The 12,988-nt window shown below is 36.9% G+C and overlaps 1 protein-coding gene across 4 annotated transcripts in view; it reads right to left on the bottom strand.

The window, feature by feature from the left end:
- The window catches only part of FNDC3A (fibronectin type III domain containing 3A), a 115,446-nt gene that overhangs the window by 21,546 nt on the left and 80,912 nt on the right, over nucleotides 1-12,988 (bottom strand). For all 4 annotated transcript variants that reach the window (XM_085215867.1, XM_085215866.1, XM_085215868.1 and 1 more), the window contains 7 exons: nucleotides 12,180-12,239; nucleotides 10,105-10,243; nucleotides 9,428-9,481; nucleotides 8,708-8,832; nucleotides 4,529-4,703; nucleotides 3,770-3,856; nucleotides 810-948 (listed from right to left, as the gene is read on the bottom strand). In XM_085215867.1, coding sequence (XP_085071993.1) covers nucleotides 810-948; nucleotides 3,770-3,856; nucleotides 4,529-4,703; nucleotides 8,708-8,832; nucleotides 9,428-9,481; nucleotides 10,105-10,243; nucleotides 12,180-12,239 — 779 coding nt within the window. The remainder of the gene's footprint in view (nucleotides 1-809; nucleotides 949-3,769; nucleotides 3,857-4,528; nucleotides 4,704-8,707; nucleotides 8,833-9,427; nucleotides 9,482-10,104; nucleotides 10,244-12,179; nucleotides 12,240-12,988) is intronic.

Genomic DNA, 12,988 nt, shown 5'->3' with positions numbered 1-12,988 from the left:
TGGCTCTGAGGCAAGCATTACATATCACATGATACTTGATAAATAGAATAAGATTTATTATATGGCACATAACACTTCTTTGGTTGAAAAATAGCAGTTAATTTACTCCAAATGAAAAATGAAGCATTCATATTAATTATCACTCATGAAAAAAAATAGAAGAGTACTACAGAACCCTTAAAAATTCTTTATATAAGTAGATATTTTTAGGCAGTTTTCTTTTTACAAATTTGATATTTCTAATACAAATTTTACAATTTTACGATACAATTTTACTTTTACAAATTAGATATTTCTATTTCTAATAACTTCAAATGTTATACAAGGTAAGAAATGAAACTGCTTGTGACAATGGCTAAAACTTTTGACCACTTGGTTTTCTGCTACAGTACAATATCACAGCACTGCTTCACCTTCTATTTTATTGCATAAGGGTGAAAAAAACTAACCCTAGGGAAAAGTTTCTCAAGATCCCTATGAAAAAAAAAATAAAATAAAAATTCAAGCATTTTAAAGAGAGAGGTTAAGCATGGGCCTTTTTTTTTGAGTAAAAAACCTGGCAATTTCATAGCATCTACTTATTAAACCAGAGCAACACTAACTTCTTAGTACGCTGATCCATTACTCTTCCCAGTAATCACACTATTACTCTGCTACCACAGGTATTTTCCACCTGTATTTTTCTCTTAGTTGACTGAAGTTCTTTACAGTTGACTGAAAACTTACTGAAGTGAAACCTGGCCTTCTGTGTATGAACATTCATAAAATAAAGAGGACAAACTGTAAACAGAGCTGGATAACATTCTTACCCCAGATTATTTTAAAACTTTGTGCGTGGATTTTTCCCTTCACTGAGGGTTTTGAAGGTGCTCCAGGTTTGTCTGGGCAAGTAGTATAGTCTACTGTCTCACTTGGACTGCTTTTCCCTTCTGAATTATAGGCAATGACCTGTAAATGTACAAAAATTATTATAACCACAGAAGAAATATACCAGTATGCTCTTCAATGTTAATGGTAAGAACAAATTAACTTATATGTATGTGTAGACAGCTAGACAATATGCCATCAGGAGGAATGAATCTATTATGTACCTTAATTTCATGGTTTTTTATTAGTCCTGCAGTTAGTCAACCACTATGCTGAAATTAACAATGCCTGTGAACTGCTAGAAAGAAAAAGAATCCTTAAAAAAAAACCCACAAAAAACCCCAAAACATCAAAACTAGTAATGGTGAAGCTGGAACAAACAAACCAAACAAAAAAAAAATCAAAAACCTGCCATATCCTCCAAATTTCAAATGCTGGTGTATAAAGTTAGGTTTCTACTCAGGGCATTAAACCAGCCTGACTATAAAAGGTAGTTAAGACATGCAGCTCTCGGTGGTGTTAATGGAACCTGTAAGTGCTCAATACAGCACAAACTGCTTTAATTCAAGTGAAGGATTTGAAAGCTTGTTTTTTTTTAAAAAACTAAGAGACTCGGAAATTAGTCAGGTCTAAGAGCTACTCCTTTTTTCATTACAGTTCTGCAGGACCATGGGATCCTGTTCAGAGCAAGGCAGCAATGCACCCTGGCAGCAGTGAAGGTAGATTGTTTCACGGCCTGCCTCAGCAAGCCTTTCACTAGCAGAGCAAGGGATGTGATTTTGCCACTCTGTCCAGCATCATTTAGGCCAAACCTAGAACACTATTCCCAGTTTTGGTACTCCCAGTTCAAGAGACACTGAGAAATTGGAGAGTGCAGAAAAGAGCCAGCATGATGACTATAGAACTGGAGAATATGATATAGGAGGAAAAACTGAGGAGCCTGAGTTTACTCTGCCTAGTAAATGTAAGTTTCAGTGAGGGGCATCTAATCACTGCCTTCCAAAACACAAGAAGCAATTAAAGAAAATACGAAAACACTCTTTTGGCAAAGATATGTGATGACAGGACAAAAGAGCATGGGCACAAATGTGTCAGGGGAAATTCTGTCTGGATATAAAAAGAGAAATTGATCACCAGGAGTGCAGGTTGCGCAGCAAAGAAGAAAAATCTCCCTTGCTGGAAATACTGAAGTTTCCTGTCAACAGAACCTGGGCTAGTCTGTGATTCTAAGAAAGCAAACTGCTGCTATTCTTTACTTTCTTGTGCAGTTAATTTATCTTGTATTCCAATTTGTTCCTAGCAAAAATCTAAGCAACCTAAATATATATATATTTTCTGCTTTTATATTTACTTAAGAATTAAATAGAATCCAAATGATAGGAATGATGTCACTACAGCCTGAGAAGAGGAAATGTGAACTAACCTGCTTCTTAGACATCCTCCTCATAGAGTTTACAAGATTAACAATCATCTGTTTGTTTTTCTGCCTTACAAATGAAGTTACAAAGACAGTTGGTATTTACGTATCATAATAAGGTTTCCAATGGTTACAAAGTTTCTTTCAAAAGCCTTAAGGAATATTACTACTAATTAAGTCTTTCTCCTGTATAATAAAAATTAAAGACCTGATTAGCGCAGAATTTGTTTCTCCTTTATGCCCCATGAAAGTGAACAGACTTCTGCTAACAGTTCTGTTACGAAAACCGTAGTATAAACATTGGTTCTTTATTTTAATGATAAACTTGGGATGCTCAAGTTAACCACGTACTTAGTAAAAACGTATAGGATTAACATAGAGGGTTACTTTCAAAGGAACACTATAATCAAGTACTGCAAGAGCCAGTTCCAAACTGCTTAGCTGCTTTTCAGTTTAAATACATGTATAAACTGAACAGTGGCACCATCTTAAAAATATACTGTAAAATTTAAATCACATAAGGATTAAGTTATGGATAAGTACCATAAGATGAATGCCTACTGTAATCTTTTCCACTTCTGAAAAAGTTTGAAGGCATTCAAGGCCAGGCTGGATGTGGCTCTGGGCAGCCTTGCCTAGTGCTTGGCAATCCTGAACATAGCAGGAGGGTTGAAATGAGATGATCTTTGTGGTCCTTTTCAACCCAGGCCATTCTATGATTCTATGAAGTAACAATATTCAGAGCTGTAAAATACTTGCTGTAATTTCAAAAGGAGTACTTAAAGTTATTAGACTCAAAACAAACACAGCAAGTGCTGGACTGCTCCCTCTCATATTGCTAAAAGATGCTGTTCTTAAGCAGCTCCACTTCTTGCTTATGAAATAGTCTTTTAGGTGTATGCAAGAAAACAACTATGGACATTTTTTTTCCCTAACAGACTGGAGACCATTCTGATTCTGCTTCATACATAAAAGCCATGCAACTGTTCAAGTGTGACTCCTCAGCTTGCAAGTTAGGACCTTCAAAACATAAGAATGGACTCAGCATCACAGTAATATGAGTGATTTACTCCCTTGAGTTCAATCACTGCATAGCACTGATACATTTAAAAAAAAAAAGAAATCAAACTTGCTCCTTACCCTAAGAGTTGAGATGTTTACTATCTACCAAAGAACTGAGTAATAGTACCTGTGTAACAGAGAAGCCAAAAAAACAAACAAAAAGCCCCGCACCTGTTACAAGCATGGAGTAATGAGCAAGAATTACACATTTCAAGATGCCTGCAATGGTGCTATGCCCTTTCAGAGGTTCATAAACTTCTACAGAGATGACCAATAAAGCAATGAGATGATAGTTTTAGGAGAGAGACTGGTTTCCCTTCAAATTTGGTTTCCCTTAAGTCAATGAGTCAAACCTCAAGTTCCAAAAAAGACCCAAACAGCCAGTGGAAGCCATCCAAAACCCAGGTATGTTAAAAATCTTACCCTAAACTTGTACTTTGTACTACGCCTCAAATTCTTCACTGTGTAGGTAAGATCGTCACCATCGTATTTTGGCTTGAAACCATATCCCTGCAGAATCAAAGGGGATTACTTGAAACATGATACCTGTCGACCAGATTCTATAACATCGTTCATATAAATAAATTACTGCATCTTAGAGTGTAATTGTTTTATGTTTCTCTGACAAGGTAATTCAGTGCAACATCACTGTGTAAACACAAGGTATTTTATTTCTACCACGCGTATGTGCTGTACATGGAAGCCAAGTATAAAAATAAGGGTGGGGTGAGGGAGGAAATGAATTAATCGTTCTCCAATTCTGAAGAGGAGAAAAGAAAAATAAAGAAAAGTGCAGAGTGTCAAGAGAAATTATACCTAACATTTTCCAGTGGTAGAACAAAGGTGCTTATGCTGAAATAACATCTAAAGGGACTGCACTTCATCATGCAATTACTTTGACCCATTCGTACAGAGCTGAACTTTCACAAGCAAAATTACAAAGCTAAAAGTAGCCTAGAAGTCTGCAGGATCAGGATTTAATACTGATGACTGTTGCAGTGGAAAGGAGAAAGTTAAGTGATGTGGTTGCTGTAATGACAATTCATTAGTTTCATTTCAGAAAACACAGTTCCCTGTAGAATATTCTAGCAAAAATAATCACTGTTGCACTTAAATACAATGATGTATCAAACACACACTATAATCTCTTTCTTAAACTGCAAGTAAATATTTTAAACTTACTGAGTTCTCATCTTCCATCTCCAGTATATATGAAATTCCTTCATCTGACGGTGTTCCTGAGGGTTTTGTCCACTGTAGGGATAACCAAGTAACTCCAGCATTAATCAGCAAAGGACTTGCTGGTGCAGTTGGGGCAGTGCCTGAGGTATGATACAGGACTTCTTCACTAAAACCACTGTGTATGATAAAATAGACAGCATGTAAAACTAACCAGACACAATAACTGATATCTAGAAAAACATCATTCTTACTAAACACAGCTATGACAATTTTTTGGATATGTGCACAACTAGAAATTGGTACATGCAGATGACTTAACTTGCCCATGAAATCTATTGGTTATAAACAATTTGAACAAGGTTAACATAGTCATAATTGAAAGATTCCTGCATGTGACATAATTACAATGTTTTGCTAAAAAGTTCTGCTTTTACTACTGTCATCTCTCTGAAACAGTAGAGCTCTATGCAAAACAGTGTACTAAGCCTATTCAAAATAAAAACACAAAAATATAAAAACATATATGGGAAGGCCCCAAACTACTCTTTGCTTCCCAGGCAGCAATCAATACAAATTATGTGCTTCAAGTATGTTCTGAAGCACCAGTCTCTATAGTGATTCAGAAAATAACACAGTATTGTTATTCAGTGTTCAGTTGCTTTAACAGTTGGCAATATGAAAGTAGAATGTACACCAGACAATCTCCGAACACAGCTTTTAACCTCATCTGATGACTCTTAGGTAAGTTACAGAAAGAGAGCTAGGGTGAAATGGAGGCATGCAAAAGTCATTACATGGGTGTATCACACAAACAGATGACAAAAAAAAATTGTTCTCAGCTGGAGTTCATTCAGAAATTTGCTGCTTCTACATCACATCTGAAGAAACACTTGTAGGCTTGAGAGTCTAATTTTTTTGTAAACTGTATGAACCAAATGTCAAATACATAACTTTAATCTAAAAAATACACACCACTGAAATGAGCATTAAGAAGCCCTGAAAACTGAACTCATTGTGTGGCTTGAATAACAGAACCAGTTAAAGACCTTGTGTGTCCAAATCTGACATTCCTAGAAGTCAAAATACAAAGACACCTTGATGTTACTTTCTCTTTTACTAAACTATATTATAATATCACACAGGTTGTAAACTTTGGTCTGCTTTGGAGTCTTTTGGGCATTTAAAAAAATATCTCACAGACAATACCTTATCAAATATGCTGATAGCATCCAAACAGACACAAAGTCTGTGTGGGCATGTAGATTGTGAAATACACTGTGAAGCAGGAAATGGAAAAGTGCAAAGGAAAAGAAAGCTTTAAGGCAGGAGGAATAGCATTTTCTTTTTTCCCTTGCCAAAAGTTATGAGGAATTCATTCTCTGAAATGAAAATGATGTGATACTCACCATCTACCCATGGAGAAAAAAGTTCCAGCACTACATAGTTGGGCTAAGAAAGAATGAAGAGAGGCTAGACAGATACTAAGCCTATCTCTACTCACAAACAACTACTGAAGCACTTCACAAGTAGATGCAAGGAAAGAAAAAATCCGAATCACCTTAAAAAGCCTTATCTCTGAAGCACTCCAGCATCCATTGGAATCAACTAAAAGAGTTCCAGTAATTCTCAAAAGTGAAATGCTCTTAAACATTTCACGTAGAACACAGTAATACTATATTCTTTTAAATAGATTTTATTTTTCCAGGTTGGTCTGTGGTCAGAACTGAATTTAAAAATATTAGCAAGTCAAAGACAGAACATCCATTCTTGTTGGCAAAATCATTTAGCCAAAATTCAGTCTTCAGATAGCAAATGTTTTCAACATGCTTCGTAAAGACTAAATTGACACACTACACCAGTAAACATCATTTCAAAAGGCTTCTTAATTCAGTAAGGCAATACAGTGCATCTTTACAATGCTATGAAATACAGGTTAAGAAATCTATTTGACATGATTAGCTTAAAAAGGGCACTTCACTGATCACTGTCCTCCAACACAGAAGGATCACTGTTCTTCCTCTGCTTACACAGCAGTAGTGTTTATTTCTTGTATGTGGGTACTCCTAGAGGGTACCTTTACAATCAGAAAGAACTGGGAAACAGGAAGAGAACTTGAGCACCAGACCCTGCTTAACTGTCATCTCACTCCCTGCCTACTCTTTTGAACAGTTTCAGTTAAATCTCATCAAGACAAGTCCAGGAGCAACTCAGAGAACACTTCATTCCAGAAACATTTTCCAGAAGGCAGTAACGTAAGAAAGACTCTGCTGGAGCACTCTGAAAGTCAATTTAGCCCACTATACAGTCCACTGCCCGTGGCCCAAAGCAGGAGCCTAAGGAAAGACGTAAGAACAGATGATGAATGCAACACATTCCCTGGGTACTCTCCAAAGCCTCCAAGCACATGCATCTGAGACCTCCTAAGGCAGCTGTAACTTTCATGTATTCAGCCTGCAGAAGATTTCTTCTATCCAGCATGACTTACACCCTTGGGTCTGGCTCCCTAGTTTTAAACTGTGCTTTGATGCTGTCCAAGCAGGCACTGCTCCCTCCAGCGCTCCCTTGTGCCAACTGAAGGACACACAACACACAATTCATGTTACAAAAACACCACTCTGGTCAGCTGTAGCACAATGCTAAAAATATTTCAAACACTGATTAAAAAAAAAATATGGCAATTGTACACTCATAGCTAGAGAAGCCTTGATTTTATACCTCATAGGATCTAAAGGTCCAAGTGCTAGGACACAGTGTAGACACAGGCAGCCTTCTCTAGGGATAATGAGCACTAGTACTGATTGCATTAGCCAGCCTTATCACTTCACCAGAGGACCAAAAAAGCATTACCAAGAGCTAAAGCATCCAGCAGTGTAAGCCTAACCTGACAACATATTAATTTTGCTTTGCATTTTTGAATTCTTACTTACATTGTCTACTGTAGTCAGATGCCATTCATTCAGAAATTAAAAACAACGTTTGGTGCTCTACAACTTGTGAAAAGTAGAAATAAAAAATTATAACTGCATATCCTAAGCATTTATAATAAGCTCTGGGAGCTCAAAAGATTTCAGCAGTATGGTAACATTATATTCTGCCCATTTCCCATAGTAACTGTGACTGACTGACTTAGGTAAAAGGACATATACAGGCAATGGGATAGGGCAAAGCACAACATCCTACAGACAGGCCTACAAGATGCAGTATGGGTTCTGATGGCCTTACTTCCTGCTCCAGCAGAATTCCTGACATCTTTTTATACTGTGTTTACTACAATGCTAAATTTAAGGAGGGCTGATCAAACCCTGGCAAACTGGTAGACCAGCTTCAAGAAATGCCTTAGGTCTGAGCACCAGAGGGAATGGTAAAAGGTATCTCTGCTCACACAACTTCAGTACAAACTGCAGCACTAAAGCCATTCAATTCTGACCTTCTGGCAGGGTAATTCATCTTTTAGAACAGCCACCAACATTTCAGTAGAAGTGTGTATTACATCAGACACAACAGTCACAATTTCATTGAATCTGTGAGTCAGTGCAAAGTAGTGGTTAGAGAAAAATTCTACTGCAAATCAGAGCAGTAAGGAGCAGGTTCAAGGTAGCAACCTTCTGACGAGGTCAGTGTGAGTCTACAAACACTAAAACTAAAACTTAGCACAGCCTGGGCTGATTCCATGTGATAGCAGCTGGGCTGTATGTGCTACACTTGTGCTACCACTTTGTGTACAAAGGTAGTGTATGAAGGTTATAGAAGGCAGTTTGAGAAATTAAGGTAAGTGGCAGGAGTAGCTGGACTATCTACAGGTGATAGCTGCTTATAAGGGGGGCTGAGATCTGTAGCACTTAGATGCCAAGTATGTCATATGTTATGGCAGTAATAACACAGCCAGAATAACGGCTGAACAAAACAGATGATGTCAGGAATCACCAAGCAGCTGAAGTTAGAAAGGATTTCTGGAGGTCATCTTGTCCAACTTCCCTTGCTCAAGCAAGGTCAAGTGATGCACAGTAGACATGTAATCTGCAAACTGAATAAACCAATCACATACAGTAAATTAACTATAAAAATCCTAGTTGGACAGAAATCTTGTTTTTTTAAATGCCATCATATGTTTTCTCCAAAGCAAGTAAACATATGCATACAAATGCATTCTGTATTTATGTATACAACAGTAATATTTACCTCATCCCCATGTCATTTTTGGCTGCTAGCCTGAAGGTGTACCCCATTGCTGGTGATAGTTTAGTAATCCTATACTGCTTCTGTTGGCCATAATAACACTGGCAAAACTCTCCATTTCCTTTTCCCTAAAAAGGAATAAATTAATCACATTATTCACCCTATTAAATATGTGTCCATCAATTCAAGCAACACACATACGTGAAGTAAACTCATTTTTTGTAGTGGAACATGACAAAAATCCCTCACACAGTGAGACTTTATATAAAACTTTTGCATATGTATGACATTAAAGGCTTTTAAAATTCTGTTCCATTTCCCAGCTCCAAGGGACTAGAAGGAGAAAGCCCAGTACAGCTCAGCAATCTCCCACTTGGGAAAGGTTTTGGGTAGGAGCTGCAGATGTTTGTGGGGACAGAGCTGACTCAGCCCTTTTATACCAATGAAAGGCCGTTATAGTAAAGTGATCATTTATTGTCTACTCGAGAGAAATACTGGCTAAAAAGCCACCATTAAAAGTGGCAGAATCATGTAAGTAAGAAATATCTGACATTTTACATATCCTAAGAAAAAAAAAACTGGGCAGTAACCAGGATTTCACACTTGCTGCAGGACTTATTTCTCATGTTCCTACGTAAGCCATAATCATCACACAACGTGATGTGCAGTCACATACAGCTACTTTTGAAAAACACAAAAAGAAAAATAGAATAAATTGCTTACTTCATCCCATTCTAAAAGGTAACTGTGGATTTTAGAACCATTATCACAAGATGCCTGCAACAAGAAAAAACAGAAACTTGAGCTGTAATTGGATACAAGATCACCTTAGGAAAGATGCATGTGTGTATCAGTTCATGACACGACCAGTGGGGGGCAAAATTATGTCTCCTTTATATGACTGTTTTACTTGCCAAGACAGTCCTTGTGCTGTTTCCATCCAGAACATGCTTTCTTTTCTTTTTCTTCATTTAGATTTTGATAAAGTATTCAGGCAGCAGTGTAAAATACACAGAACTTTTCTAAGCAGCTAGACTGCAGGTCTGTTCAAATCTCAGTCTTTCCAAGACACTCCATTTGATTTGTATGAATAAGTCTATGTTTAGTAACAGAGGGAGAAACTGGTTCTTCAGTAAAGGAGGGGACCAGAACACAAACCAGTGACTCTTGTTCAAACTCATTAACTTTAATTACAAAGGCTCCTGGCTTTTCTGGGAAGTTTTTTCTTTTTAATGAAGTCCACATTTAATCTGATCTACATACCTAAGACACAGAACAGTGATTGAAAGTAGTTATAACTGGCAAAAAATTCTGTTTCAATAAACTGGCATTTTTTTCACAAATCTGAAACTGATGAAGAGTTGTAACTGCCTGTTTTAAAGGTCTTAAGCAGTTCTTACCTTCCACTGCAAAGTAAGAGAATTTTTGGTCCGATTAGTTATCCTGGGCAGATTTGGAGCATCAGGTTCACAACTCATTGTGGTAAAACTCTCTGCTTCTGAAGGACTCCCCTTTACACAATTGCATTCCACTTGGACTCTAAATGTGAAAAAGAGTCAGAAATGTTTTACTTCAAAATCTGTGTATAAAATTTCCAAAGAAAACTGAGTATTCAGAATTAAGTCACTGCCTTCTATCTCCTTACATAATATATTATTTTTATATATACATAACTGGTGTAAACATCTTGGTTGACAAAAGTAATGTAAAAGAAGAGCCCTTTACTTTGGATCTTTACAGTTATATTTGAAATATGCTCACTATTTGCTGTACTTTGATACGGAAATAATGGTAACATCTTGCAGGCTTCTTATCTGCTGTTTGAACTCATAATACAGATAATTATTCTGCAAGTGCTTTTGTGAGATAGGCACAATGAAGCTGTTAAGGTACTTTCAGACTATCTTTTGCATTTAGTAGAGCTTACTGAGTTGTTTCACCCTGTCCTTTCCTTTAGGAAGGCTATGCACAAGCTCTTCTTGTATTTCTGAAGAATGAATTGTTGCCTCTGCCTCAAAAAGGAATGGTTTGCTTTGCTCGTAGCTCTTCTCCAACATGAAATAAAAGATTATTTCCTGGTCTTCTCCCACCCTCCTCCTTTTCCTAGCAGCTGCTTAGCTATGCCTCGTTTCTTTCTTGGGTGAATGCATGCGTTACTTTCTTCTGATTCACTTGTTTCTTTGAAAGACAGAAACAAAAAAACCAACCAACAAACAAACAAACAAACCCTTTCCTCTGATCACTGTAACGTATGAGACCTGTGTCACCTGCTTATGAAGCTTATGAACAGCAAGTCATGGGAAATGTGACACTGCAGAATACATGAGCATGGAAACCAAAACATCTAACAGTGACTAATGTTGCACACAAAGTTATTTGTCTTTACAAAAAGTTGCAGATATCAAATTTGTCCATTATCTTCATAGCTCAGTCTTTCTCATCTTCCTTTTTGGCAATGGTCACACTGGCAGAATTCTAATTACTAGTTCAAGAAGAACTTAGATGGCTAAGTCATCTAATCACATGAATCTTCTACAGTGATCAGAAACAAATAAAATGGAATCTGGAATCTGAACACAACCTGATAGAAAAGGACATTCACAGGGAAAAAATGTCCTGGATTATCACCTCTAAGCTCCATATATTTTCAACTTAAATGTAATTGGATAAAGTGCTTAAATATTAATAAAAATAGTAACAAAATCACAGAGAAACACTTGCATATGAAAGTCTAGTCAATTTACCACTCATGCTTCTCCTGAACACAGTGGCATACCATAAATGAGAAGGGTGGGATGAACAGAAAACCTTCTTCGGCTTTCGGTTTGGTAATGGACAAAACCCTGGAAAAGGCACTAGAAGTCCCTCACACTGATAAGCCAGAATTTAGCACTCCCTTTTGAGCAAATGGGAATCACGAGAGTACTCTGTAACTGAAATCCTTCTCCTCCCCATTGCACATGGAAAGAGGCACATTTCTGACTCACATCCTTATGCACCCTGTCCTTCCTACCAGCTGCCTCTAAATGACTTCTGAGCACAAAAGTCTTGGGATTTCCAGACTGGTCTACTGGAACAAGGAGAAAGCAGCGTGAAGTACCAGTAGGAAGAACATTCTTGTGCAAGGCACCTCTACTACTTGTGAGGAAATGGCATAAAAGAAGCATGGTGCCATTGGTGCATGGCTTGAAGGAAATAAAAAGATCACTGCATTGGCATGAAGTGACAAGTAAAGAACATAGATATTGGGTGAGGTAGCAAAAAATGTCATGTTTTCCAAAATTGATTATGTGATGAACTAAACAAAAAAGGTTGGCTTAAAAATGGCAGTATTTCAGCTACCACTGTGACTCATCAGAAGGGTACCAAGAGATAAAGATAATTTCTGAAGGTTTTTGCAATCAAATGTGCAGACAGAGTGAAACTTTTAAAATGTTTCCATTGAATTTAGTTATCAGAAAAGGAAGATACTCACTTTGCATGGTAATCAGTTGCTGGCCTGAGATCATTTACAGTAACTTTATTTTCTTCTCCACTGAAAAGAAGTATGATTTTGTTAAAGAGATCATTTTAGAATTACATGCATTTATAAAAAGGCACATATCTAACCCATCTACCTTAACATTCCTTGTAAGGAACATATTTGTCAGTAGATTGTTTCTGTTGCTAAAGCATGCTAAAATGAAGACACATTAATCTTGGAATTTTATAGGCTTCCCTTGCTTTGTTTTTGTTGTTTTTTGCCTTTTTTGTTTTTAAATAAGAATTACCTTCTTCCTTACTCAGTTGTACTAGCTGACATGCTGGAGTGTGTGCATGTTCTTAGAAAAAAAGTACAAAAGAATTGGGACGTGTAGAAACATGGATATTTATAACTCTTCAGCCTTACAAACACGATTACCTAAAACTGTATATGATTGCATATACCTACTTATTAGAGCCTAGTAAGCAGAAAAGGCATCTATGAAACATCTATTACTCTGCTTTTACTGAATCAGCCTAGATTAGAAAAGCTCTTTCATCTAGTTTCTAAGGCAGGGATATTCAAATTGTGATTCATGAGCTGCTCCTAAGAAATTCATGAAAGATGGCTAATATAAACTCACTAAATGCAAAGGTTTGTCATTATTAGATAGCTCTTTATCTTTAATGATTAATTTTACTGCTAAATTTCTTCAAATTGCAGGGAAAAAAAAAACATGATTAAAAACCACTGGATTACAAATTAAACAGCTTGAGAATTTAGCTTGTTTCAATGCTGCTAGAGTTGTGTTATGCGAGAAT

Source organism: Meleagris gallopavo, chromosome 1, assembly GCF_905368555.1.
Source record: "Meleagris gallopavo chromosome 1, MGAL_WU_HG_1.1, whole genome shotgun sequence".
NCBI lineage: Eukaryota > Metazoa > Chordata > Aves > Galliformes > Phasianidae > Meleagris > Meleagris gallopavo.
This window is presented reverse-complemented; position numbering and strand designations above follow the sequence as displayed.